The 11,194-nt window shown below is 36.5% G+C and overlaps 7 protein-coding genes across 7 annotated transcripts; 3 read left to right on the forward strand and 4 right to left on the reverse strand.

Moving 5' to 3' along the window:
• Positions 1 to 547: 547 nt before the first annotated feature.
• Positions 548 to 848, reverse strand: B0P05DRAFT_557351 (uncharacterized protein). The gene has a single exon (XM_051580011.1). It carries the CDS (start codon positions 841 to 843, stop codon positions 679 to 681), a length of 165 nt encoding a protein of 54 aa, XP_051431225.1. The 5' UTR covers positions 844 to 848; the 3' UTR covers positions 548 to 678.
• On the reverse strand, positions 846 to 1,522 carry B0P05DRAFT_557352 (high mobility group box domain-containing protein; the record flags this gene model as incomplete). Its single annotated transcript, XM_051580012.1, has 3 exons — positions 1,195 to 1,522; positions 924 to 1,108; positions 846 to 877 (listed from the first exon to the last, which is right to left on the reverse strand). Coding segments are annotated over exons 1-2 (335 nt in total), but the record flags the coding sequence as incomplete, so codon positions are not given.
• Positions 1,523 to 2,320: 798 nt separating this feature from the next.
• On the forward strand, positions 2,321 to 2,801 carry B0P05DRAFT_590674 (uncharacterized protein; the record flags this gene model as incomplete). The annotated part of the gene is made up of 2 exons (XM_051582828.1): positions 2,321 to 2,736; positions 2,792 to 2,801. 2 exons carry the CDS (start codon positions 2,321 to 2,323, stop codon positions 2,799 to 2,801), a joined length of 426 nt encoding a protein of 141 aa, XP_051431227.1.
• A 41-nt stretch (positions 2,802 to 2,842) lies between these two features.
• Positions 2,843 to 4,102, reverse strand: B0P05DRAFT_477637 (exostosin family-domain-containing protein; the record flags this gene model as incomplete). Its single annotated transcript, XM_051574977.1, has 1 exon — positions 2,843 to 4,102. The coding sequence occupies one exon, from the start codon at positions 4,100 to 4,102 to the stop codon at positions 2,843 to 2,845; it is 1,260 nt and encodes a 419-aa protein (XP_051431228.1).
• A 291-nt stretch (positions 4,103 to 4,393) lies between these two features.
• Positions 4,394 to 6,524, reverse strand: B0P05DRAFT_557355 (major facilitator superfamily domain-containing protein). Its single transcript, XM_051580013.1, has 6 exons — positions 6,279 to 6,524; positions 6,182 to 6,237; positions 5,371 to 6,119; positions 5,279 to 5,324; positions 5,144 to 5,234; positions 4,394 to 5,094 (listed from the first exon to the last, which is right to left on the reverse strand). Exons 1-6 carry the CDS (start codon positions 6,487 to 6,489, stop codon positions 4,436 to 4,438), a joined length of 1,812 nt encoding a protein of 603 aa, XP_051431229.1. The 5' UTR covers positions 6,490 to 6,524; the 3' UTR covers positions 4,394 to 4,435.
• Positions 6,525 to 7,056: 532 nt separating this feature from the next.
• On the forward strand, positions 7,057 to 8,592 carry B0P05DRAFT_557359 (uncharacterized protein). Its single transcript, XM_051580014.1, has 5 exons — positions 7,057 to 7,276; positions 7,327 to 7,596; positions 7,640 to 7,692; positions 7,743 to 8,094; positions 8,148 to 8,592. Exons 1-5 carry the CDS (start codon positions 7,177 to 7,179, stop codon positions 8,549 to 8,551), a joined length of 1,179 nt encoding a protein of 392 aa, XP_051431230.1. The 5' UTR covers positions 7,057 to 7,176; the 3' UTR covers positions 8,552 to 8,592.
• A 702-nt stretch (positions 8,593 to 9,294) lies between these two features.
• B0P05DRAFT_590678 (uncharacterized protein) lies at positions 9,295 to 11,007 on the forward strand (the record flags this gene model as incomplete). Its single annotated transcript, XM_051582829.1, has 1 exon — positions 9,295 to 11,007. The coding sequence occupies one exon, from the start codon at positions 9,295 to 9,297 to the stop codon at positions 11,005 to 11,007; it is 1,713 nt and encodes a 570-aa protein (XP_051431231.1).
• Positions 11,008 to 11,194: the final 187 nt, after the last annotated feature.

Raw genomic sequence — 11,194 nt, forward strand, 5'->3', positions numbered from 1 at the left:
ACTCACTAAAACAACACGCGATAAAATCTGGTATGGATGAGATCCCGAAATTAAATCCGAGTTTTTTTTTCTTGACGTATTTTGGAAAAAAAACCCTCTTTTGTGTTATAAACAAAGAAATCTCAATTTAAAAAAATGGGAGAAAATATTCATTTGTCCATAAAAAGTAAGTCTTTGGAGAATATTTGTGTGTATACATGTACTTTTTTTATGTGGTTTATTTTATTTTTTTATATATATAAATAAAAAAGAAAGAGCATAAAGAAACCTGTCAACAATGAAAGAAAGAAAAAAGGAAAATGATACTGTATTCTAAAATGTTCATATACACATATGTACGTATAAAAAAAGGGAGGGAGTAAAATAAACAATAAACTTAGGGATGATAAAGAAATGGCTGAGTTAAAAGAGTAGGCGCCATAACAGTTGAATGAGAAAGCTTAGGTGTATTGCTGTCCATATGTAAAGCGGGATAATAAGTGGGTATAGTGTGAGAGGATGGAGACGTAGTATTGGCTGAATAACGATCACCGTTGGAAGAAGGAGAGGGAGAAACATAATGTAATGTACCATTCTCACCAAGGATAAGTGGGTGACAACTCGTATAAACATCGCCAGAACCATAATAGCTATTGTAGATGTTATAGTTTACAAAGGGTTCAAAACGACCACTACAATCTACATCGGGTGGAGAGTCAATATCGTGGCTTGTGGCAGGAGAACAATGCTGAGAAGACATAGGATAGCACACACTGGAAGCAGGCGAATCGTATTGAATGGTAGGATAAAGCATGCAAGTATTGAAATGTACAGTGTCATTATAGTTGCTATTGATTGTATCATGATCGAGTTGAAGTGCACCAGGACTGACACAATGGTAAGGTGAAGGTGGGTAAATATAAGTATCACGCTTATTTTCATAGTTTATGGTTTCATCATACCCGACTGCTTTATTGTTGTTCTTTTTGTTGCAAGCAGTCTTTTTGTCCATCAGGTACAAGAGACTGTGTTTATTGTTGTCTTGTTGAGAGTCATCCAAAGAGTCAGAAGCAGGAGAAGATGGAAGTTCACTTAATCCAAGAGGTTTGCTTTGATACATGGCATAGAGGTTCATCTTATTCTCAAAGTCACGAGCAGAGAATTCATTTTGAGCGCGTTTTTTGTAGGGTCTTGTTTGACCATTTTTTCTTTTAGGACTAAACTTGTAATTGGGATGCATTTCTCTGTGTTTTATCTTGCGTCGATCTGCTTCAGCAATATAAGGCTTTTTATCCTCGGCAGAAAGCTCTTTCCACCATTTCGAAATGATTTTTGAGATATCACGGTGATTTGCGCCAGGACATCTACGGACTATTTCTCGTTGTTTTTCGAGTCGAAAGACCATGAAGCAATTCAATGGACGAGGAATCTTTGGCTTGGATTGTTCCATCTGAGTTCTACAAGAGGAATCAGCAGTATGAAGAGGATTAAAGAAGGGTGTATCTGTGTTCATATTTATAAAAGAGAGATAAGATGAAAAGAGAGATGAATCGAATACAACAAAGGTTTTATATATGTTCTTGCAACTTTATTTTTATATATTTGGATCTCTTTAAATGCAATAAATCGTACATGTATGAATATATGAACGACAAAATATTAGTATTGTCAAAATAATGAATAAAGAGGTGCATACCTAAATTCTTATTTTGGAATACAGCACTGACTGTCCCTGAGATGATTTATTTTATTGTGATCTACATTGATTTCTCTGAGACTGTTTGCCACTGAATCCTATTTTTAAATGTTCACGGTCTATAAAATTTATTTTCAAATACATGGTAATATATAGTATCCTTTATGGTCCTGTGGATCAAAATGCATCTATATTACTTTTTATATGATGAAGAACAAAGAAGAACTACTCCTTTTCTTCTGTTTTTTTTTCTTTCTTTCTGCATCATATAAACTCAGTTATTATGGTAATACTCAGTGGCATCATACATGCTATTTGAATTGAATAGTTGGTCTATTTGAGTAAGGTTATGCAATTATTTGCATTTTAAACAGAGAGATGTTTCTCCCTTCTCAGTAGGTCATTTCTTTGTTTCCCTTTAGAAGTTATTAAGAAGTAATTTTTCTATTACTATTGAAACAAAATCTTGATAAAAATAACCAACTTATTATTACTTTTGATTATTGATCTAATATTACCTGCATAAATACAAGTAGGTTTCCTTTTTGGGTTCCTGTCAAGACTGTGACTCTTTTTTTTTCTTCAAATGCCAGGTCCTCTTTTTTATTTTTTCAATTTTTTTTTTTTATTTGAATCGATTCAACTATGGCACTTCGTTCAGCCTTCACTCAACTCTCACATAGATTCACAGCACCCGCAGCATCTTTACAATGGATGCGTCAAATTTCTACTTCCAACATTGTTCGACAAGTGGAAGCTAAAGACGAGGCCCCTGGCATGCCTAGTTTCTTTGACCAAAAGCTTAGTGCACCTCGCGAACTCTCTACTTCACTTGACCCTTATGTTGGTCGTTCTATTGGCTCAGTTACCAACCCCAACACTGCTTATAAACGTCTGAATTCTATCTTGATGCAAAACAATGTGCGTAAAGAGTTGCGTGCTAATAGATATTATGAAAAGCCCAATGTCGCAAGGAGAAGAAAGAATATTGAGCGTAACCGTAAATTATTCGGTGCCATGGTTGGAAAGAAAGTTGCACTTATTATGCAAATGAAGCAAAGGTAAATGGATATAGTCAAAACAAGTTTAAACTAATGCTTTGTGTATTATTTATAGAGGCATGTAAATACATTTGTCAAATCATATTCAAATAAAAAAAAAAAGTTATTAATAACCTAACCCGAGGTTTACAGGAGCATTGATGTTCTCCATTCTACATAAATCACGCACAATAAAATGCCAGGCATCCATTTCGAGTCCTACTCGGCGACCGTATTCCCATAGTTTTTTACGCTTGTATTCATAGGTTTGTTCATCAATTCCCCTCAAGATTTCATCTAAACGATGGACTTCATCTCGACGGATACGAACAATAAAAGAATCCCAATCAACATCAAATTCAAAAGGCTCAATGATACCATCTGCAATTACTACAGGTACAACACCAAATGCCATGAATTCCCAAATACGTGTTGTATCCAATGTCCATCCCATTGGACTTAGACCATATTTCGCTCGAGATAGCTTGTTGAGATAATCTAGATCAGCAATGACTTGACCAATTTCATAGCCAGGATAATGTTGAAAGTGTTCAAAAAATAAGGAACGAATGCCATTTGAATACTCATCTTCTGGTTTGACATCTGGACAGCAGCCTTGAAAGAGTACAAAGATATCGCGTTTACCTGATTTGGGATGACCCTCTGTTGTAAGATAGTCAAGAGGATTGACCTGTAAATGATGAATCATACGGGTAGAAGATGGTATCACAATATCTCTATGGTAACGGTGTCTATGCATCCATTTCTGTCGCTTGTCTCCTACTGTCTTGAGGAAAATAGCAGGCTGAAATCTTGAATGATGTTCATAATAAGTAAATGTCTTGTCCATAGGGTGAATCATGATATGGTTCTTTCCTTCAGACTTGTTCCAGTAAGGAAAGTCATGGATAACCATATCCATCATTGGATCCACATACAACTGATCGATATCACAGCGTGCATCCCAATTCCAGCCATTGTTTCCCCAGCAATTATACAGGTAACAAGCACCAAAAAAGGGGATAAAAAAGAAGTCTGCTTCTTCAGGGTTTTCAGTAACGTAGTGTTGGTAGATTGGACTGCTGAGATCGACAAGCTGATTATGAAGGATGATCTCTGAGTTGTAGTTGGATTCATGACACTTTTGTTCTTGTATATCTCGAGATACTTGAAAGCTCTCGGGTGCCTTATATACATAGATCTTGGGTCGACAGAAAGCTTGTTCTATGGGGGTTGGCCAATATGAAGGAGAATCACGTATAGGAAGAGGTGGGGCTGGGTATGCGGGTGACCCATTTAACTTTAGCAAAATACAGGTTAAGCTCAAGATAATTATGCCACCTATCAGCAACAACCATCTTTTGTTAAACCGTAAAATAGCAGCCATCTATTGACTAGAACCAAAGCAGACAAGAAGAAGAAAAAAAAACTCTAAAACGGACTCTTAAATACTATTTGATCCAGAAGGTCAAACATTGCAATAGTATTATTATTTAACTCGCATAAGCAAGCAGCAATAAAAACAAAGAATTTTGATGCCATATTAAATAAGACAGGCCTGTTATGGTGCAATGAAGTTGTGGTTCATTGTTTCCTTGAGATGGCCTACAATATGACCATCCCTAACGACATACGTTATCTAGATTGTAGCTTACGCTTTCATAAGAAAAAAGAAAGAGAGAAAAGAGGGTAAAAGGTGTTTATTAGAGTAAGATGATATTTACATATAATTTTGATATACAGGCATGAGCGCAAAAGTAAAGAAAATGACCCAAGCAACAAAGAGCCAAAAGCAATAGAAACCAATGAACTTGTATGTCTTTGTTTCTCTTAGCTTTGATCCAATTCTATTAAGTGCCTCTAATTTCTCTCTGTTTACTTTTTCTAGTTCTTCTTGTGCTGCATGCAGATACAGTGTCTTTTCATCTTCTTCTTTTGTCTCTACTAATTCTAAACGGCGATCACGTTCCTTTTTATCAGTCTGAAGCCAACCATCAAGGAGTTTGTTATCCAAAAGCCAAAAGATAACCACTATTAGGATAGATAATCCTGCTAGTGCAACATATAGAATCATGACACCATCATATTCAGACTGTAAGTCTGTTTGATCATCATGGGGATTGCCGTCATGGTATGTTAAGTCCTGAACATAGCCTACAAGGACAGACAGGATGGTCGTACCAATATTGTTGGCACATTTGTGAAGACCCATGCCTGTACCAGCCAGCTCATGAGGAAGCAAGAGAGATGTGGAACTAAGTAAAGAGACTGGTCCCAACGCAAGTGCAAATGAAAAGATAATCATACCTACAGCGGGTGTAACCCAAGTGTAGGCCAATAAGATCATAGAAGTAATCAAAATTAAAGTTGCAAAAAACACTAAACCGAGTTATGAATCAATCTGATTAGATTATCAATTTAAACTTACAGCTTGTCAATCGCTTTCCGTAACGATGAACTAAAATACCCATAATAGGTGCTGCTACAATGGGCACTACTTGTGTCAAACTACTTTGATACTGAAATAATGTTAACACACTATACTTTTTTAAATAACACTTACACCAGCCATGATACTTGTTGTATTATATCTAAATTCTACAAACTCACTAATTATTGCATATGAGTAAACACGAATAACGCTGTATGACATACGTTGCTACATCATCAAAGCTACTCAGCACACTTGACATAGACAATTGAATCCAAGGCACCATCCAGAATGTACTTGGGATAAATGTAAGGATTCTACAAGACCATTTAAACGGCTTTTTTGATGCACGGTTGACATTTGCGTGATAAGACAGATCATCAGCTGAAATATTGATGTTTTCTTTCTTGTCTGGTTGTTGCTTATCAAATTCATTTTTGTATCTGCCCTGATATCGCACAATTTCTTTTCCAGAAGAAGTGACCAATCCTTTACGCCACATGACAATCCAATAAGTCAGATTGACAACTGCTCCACCAGCGCAAAAAAAGGTGGCAATGTGAATGGGCCAAAGTTCTTTTGAATTAGTCGCATTCAAGATGGGATAGGCTACTAGTTTTGCAATGAATTTTGTCAACCGAGCAACACAAAGCATGATGCCTATCACAATAGCCACTTCTCTATCTCTAAACCATCGAGAAAGAATGCCTTCCTGCATTGTAACAATCATGCCTCCACCAAGACCATAAATGATTTGACCTGTCATCATACATGCATAACTGTTATAACTACTGCCAACAGAGACAAGAATGCTACCCAAGAGAATCACACAGCTCACGAGTGTAGTGGCACGAATGGATCCAAGGCTGTTGATGTCATCGATAAATACACCTGCTAGTAAGGGCAAGACAGTATTTACAAGTGTTACAGATGATAGAAGAATACTGAACTGTGTATTGTTGATCTGCATTGACTATTGGCAAAACGGAGAGTGTAAGTTTTTCCGATCATTTATAATGTGACACAAAAGATTACATGTTTTAACACAGTTTTCAGTGTTCCAATCGTTGCTTCCAAGTAGTGACAACCCACTAATAAATGAGAAGGGATGCTGGCATTGCTTTATTCTTACCTGGTAAAGACAACATACATGCTAATACCAGCAATTTCATCCTCCAGGATGCTGTCAAGTTCATTTCTTCTGAGGGTATCGAACTCAGAAACGAATGTCTTTTTGAAAAAGTTTTGTTGATATTACTTGTAGCATCGTATTGAATATTTGAATCTGAAATAGCTGCAGATGTTGGAAATAAATCTCGATCAATTGAATCTATAGAGGGCATATTGTATTTACAGCATTAAGTTAGAAAAAAGAAAAAGAAGAAAGGATAATAGGAAATGCATGTTAAATCAATTATTTATCGAAACGCAAGAAAAAAACAGACTTTTTTTTTTGATACACCGTCACTGTGGAATGAACCCGGTAAAATGGAAATACAAGACTCAGGTACCTGTTGCCAAGCGAGAAAAGAAGATCGCCCAGTGCCTAGGCTACGACTTTCAATCAAATACTTATCGAGCAGCTGACTGTCACAAAAATTAGGTTTATCCAATCTAAATTCGGTTCACCAGACTCAAGCAACTCAATGAATCAAGTGTGTTTTAATAAGATGCTTTGTTCGAACAAACAGTTTGGTAGCAAATCACTTGTTCATGTAGCTGAGACACCAGATAAACAAATGCTTCAGCAATGAAAAAAAAGACAACAGTCCATACAAATACTTGCTGAAGCATTTGTTTATCTGGTGTCTCAGCTACATGAACAAGTGATTTGCTACCAAACTGTTTGTTCGAACAAAGCATCTTATTAAAACACACTTGATTCATTGAGTTGCTTGATAGGTATTCAATTAGGATCTATAGTCAGGGTTCACGTGACTTTTGACAGTAGCGGGTGCTAGAGTGCACAAATTCTGTTTTAGGTTCCTAATTGATTTTTTTAATTAACTCATTCTTTCATCTTGTTACTTATGAGATTAGCGACAGCAGTATGGATCGCGTTTCCCCTGGCAACCGTTGCTATGGGAGCGACAGTTAAAAACTTGGTTGTCTTTGGTGACTCAAATTCAGGTAATATCACAGTTTCTTTTGCGTATATATTCAACTCACACAAGAAGCAGACGTTGGTAATGGCCAACGTTGGTCAGAAGGCCCAAACTGGAGTGAATATCTAGCACTTGGATGGAACGCTTCATTATATAGTTTCGCATTCAGTGGATCAGTTTGTGATACTCGAATGTATGAATCAATATCAAGTCAAGATAGAGTTCCAAGTCTTAGAGATCAACTAGAAGCTTATTACACTCTTGGTCTGAATTTAAAACCAGAAGAAACAGTTTATGCTTTCTGGTTGGGTGTACAAGATGTGTTTGAAATGACAAAGCGACATGGTAAGTAAGCCGACAAACTTTTTTATGTATTCATGCTTAATAGGACGTCAAGAACCTGAATATAAAGAAATTACTGATTGTATTGGACAGCAGTTGGTATGGTGAACTTCAGTAGTCGAAATGTTAATTAACTTTTTTTTTGTTAGAGAGCTGCTCGAAAAGTATTTCTTTCTGATCGATTCCTTGTATTAAATCTACCTCCATTTGAACACATGCCTTATTATCAAGAGGATCAATCTTCCCTGAATAAAAGTCAAGCAGCAGTGGAGATAAACCGTGGCTTAGAGAAAGATGTTGCCAATCTCAACAAACATCATCATGCACTAGAAATGGATTATGTAGACATCCACTCCTTAATCAATGATATTATAGTTGATCCTTCTGTATTCAATTTTAAGGAGCCACTTGAACCCTATCTAGATACGTGTTATGGTAAACCAGACTGTACATTCAACTCAGTAGATTATATTTGGTGGGATCAAACCCATTTTACTTCAGGTATAACAAAAAAAAAACATTATTTAAACACAGACTCACAAACTTTTATTTAGGCTTTCATAAATCAATTGCACAAAGTATTATTGATGCAGAAAGCTATATACCAAAAGTAGAATTGACAGAGCAGCTAGAAGAGAAACTTCAAAATCCTAAATCTAAATTTCGATCAAAGAAATATACTGTCAAACCATTCAAGGGTATTGTAGATGAGCAAGCAAGACTTTACGATATTCAGAAATCAAAACCCATACAACCACAGCAGCCTCCTTTAGAAGATGATTTGGATCCTACTATGTTTGCAAAAGATGAGCACAACACTTATATTGGATTGCTTGCTTTCTTTTTAACCTTGGGAGGTATTATTGCCTGGATCAAGTTTCCTCATGTGGTTCCATTCAATTGGATACGCAATAGAGATCGTGGCAAGTTTATCCCTGTGCGAAATGAAGAAGTTTAATCTCGATCTTCTTTTTCGCCATCTTAGTTTTTTTTTTTTTTGTAAATAGAAAATTACAGTTGACTTGAGATACCGATATCAAATAAAGAGAAAACTTGTTTCAGACTTGTTTGTTGTTTTTATGAAGGATTTAACGTTAGAGAATGTAAAGAGATTTATTAAACAAAAAAAAGGTGTTTATATTGACGACTCTTCAAAAAATCACCTTTGTACGACTCTATCCGAAGAATGCAAAAGGGCAATAAAGAGTAATCATTCTTTGTATTTAAAATGATGATACGTATAGTTCAGGCCTTTGCCAGTAAAAACATTATGAACAGGGATTGTCTAAATTACCTAATGACAAGGTCTCTTTATTTTTCTTAATGTTTCTTTGTATCTCTTGTTCGCTTGATTAGGAAATTGCAACAATGCGTCGCAAGAAACCTTTCTTTGGAAGTAATTGAATCTGTTGCATATATATAAATCACGTCAAAACAGTCTTTCTTTTTTCTTACTTATTTCTTAGAGTCGTTGAATTTCTTTCTAAATAGCCTTTTCTTTTTTTTGAACTTTATAAATAGTCTCGGTACAACAACAGGTAAAGAACAAGTCGAAACAAAAGAGAGCATAATTACTATTTAGACTTTTTTTTCAAGAAGGTCTTCGGAATAGTATTTTAAGAATATTTATATAGAGGCTTAATAACAACCACTTCTTTATTGTCTTCTCGTTATATTGTACACATTTAAACACAATATATCATGCAATTTGAAAGCCAAGATCAATTTGACATTCATCCCCCTGTTTACGTACCAGATGTCATGCCAATCAATCAAGCATCACATGTTAAAAATACAGACGCATTTATGTCTACCATGAGCAACCTGTCCTCTCCAGAAGTATATTCCCCCGGTGGTGATTTACAATATTCCTGTGATAGCCTTACTGTATCTTTCAGTCATGCTAGCCTCAACAGTCAGTTTGGCCTCCCTTACTTTGAGTCACTTGATGAAAGTGACGATGAACAACAGCTCATATGCCCTTCCCCTGAAACTATCTTGTTCTACGAAATGCTTCATGATTATCCTAACTTGTCCACCTTTATCTGCCATAGGGAATTTGGCACCTTTTGTTACCTTTGGCTAGAGCTGCAACGTGCCATTTTTCTTGCAAAGGAGCCCAAGTATCGCCCGCATATTTTATCCTGGCTCAAGTCTGCTGCTCTACAGATTCATTTTATGCTAGTCTTTATTGTTAAATCAAATCCTGGTAACAATGACATGAAATCTGAAGCACGCTGTATTTTTTCTGCTTTTAGGCGCTTAAAAGACCGTATAGAAATCATGCATCAAGTCTTTCAGCTCATCGAAAATGGTCGCGTCTGGTTTAATCAGAGTCCCCTAGAAGCCATTAGTCCTTTGGTTGAAGCTGCCACAAAGATAAAGAAAGAGATAAACTACTTTTCAAACAACTCCGACGTAATTCCTGTGATCGGCATGGCAAGTGGTGTAGACTTGGTTAGTCCAGACAAAGTAAGCTTCCATGAACTCTCAAACCGTGTGATTCATACATACAACATTATGCCTTACAACAAAATGATACTAACAAAAGGCTCTCTTACTGATGATCCTTGCCAACAACCTGACACGTACCAAAAGAGTGAGTCTAGCAAAGCGCCATTTTCTCATATCCAACCCTCTTGGATTCACGACGGATGGTCTCTACCTGTAACACCTTCTGTTGAACAACATCAACATCTTTTTTTTTCTCTTCCCACCTCTCCCACGTGTATTCAACAAGAACAGTTTAATGGAGAAGACTCGACCTATATCAAGTATGATCTATCATTTTCTCCAGGATCTGTTTGCGAGAGGCTTTCGCCCAACAACACAGTGAGCGATGATACTGATTATGATGACCGGCTATCTAAGACTGAAAAGGAAGACGACGAATACATTGTTTCAGAAGCAGATGAAGATGACGATATTTGGAATGAATGTGCAAAGAGAAAATCAAGGCGAACTGGATCCAATCGTAGAGCTTCATCAACCAATTCAAGTCAAAATCAAGAAAACGCACGCTTTTCCCGAGGAAAGAAAGATAGTCATACTAGTAAAGGGATCGAAAGAAAATATACACGTCGCACGGCTACCTCATATGATGCACAGACAACCCATTATCTAAAGACTATTTTCTTTGATATCTATAGTAGCCGGGATAAATTGACAAAAGATCAGCGACGACAGGTTCAAAAAGAGACAGGTCTCAAGCCACGCAATATTACTTATTGGTTTTCGAATCATAAGCGTCGATTTCAGACCTCATTGGCTGTATTTAGACGTGTAGTAGGACAAAGTGGAGGCCAAGTCAAGACATACGATGACTTTTTGGCATGGAGGCAAGCTCATGGTCTACCTGAAGAAGTCTTAGAAGAAGAACTAGATGATAAAACAGATCCTATAGAAACACCTTAGTTTAATACAATGAAGTATTACACACGCCTATAGACTTGACAGCCAATAAATTTTCTATATTTTAACATGTAAATCTAAAATTTGGCATAAATTGAATCATGTGCTCATGCTGAGAGGGGATCTGCGTGATTTTTGGTTGGCTGATTTATGAAATTTAGCAAGGAACGACCAACGTTTTGGGTTTTTC

The sequence above is a fragment of the Gilbertella persicaria genome (genome assembly GCF_025201335.1).
Source record: "Gilbertella persicaria strain CBS 190.32 chromosome Unknown B0P05scaffold_47, whole genome shotgun sequence".
Classification (NCBI taxonomy): domain Eukaryota; kingdom Fungi; phylum Mucoromycota; class Mucoromycetes; order Mucorales; family Choanephoraceae; genus Gilbertella; species Gilbertella persicaria.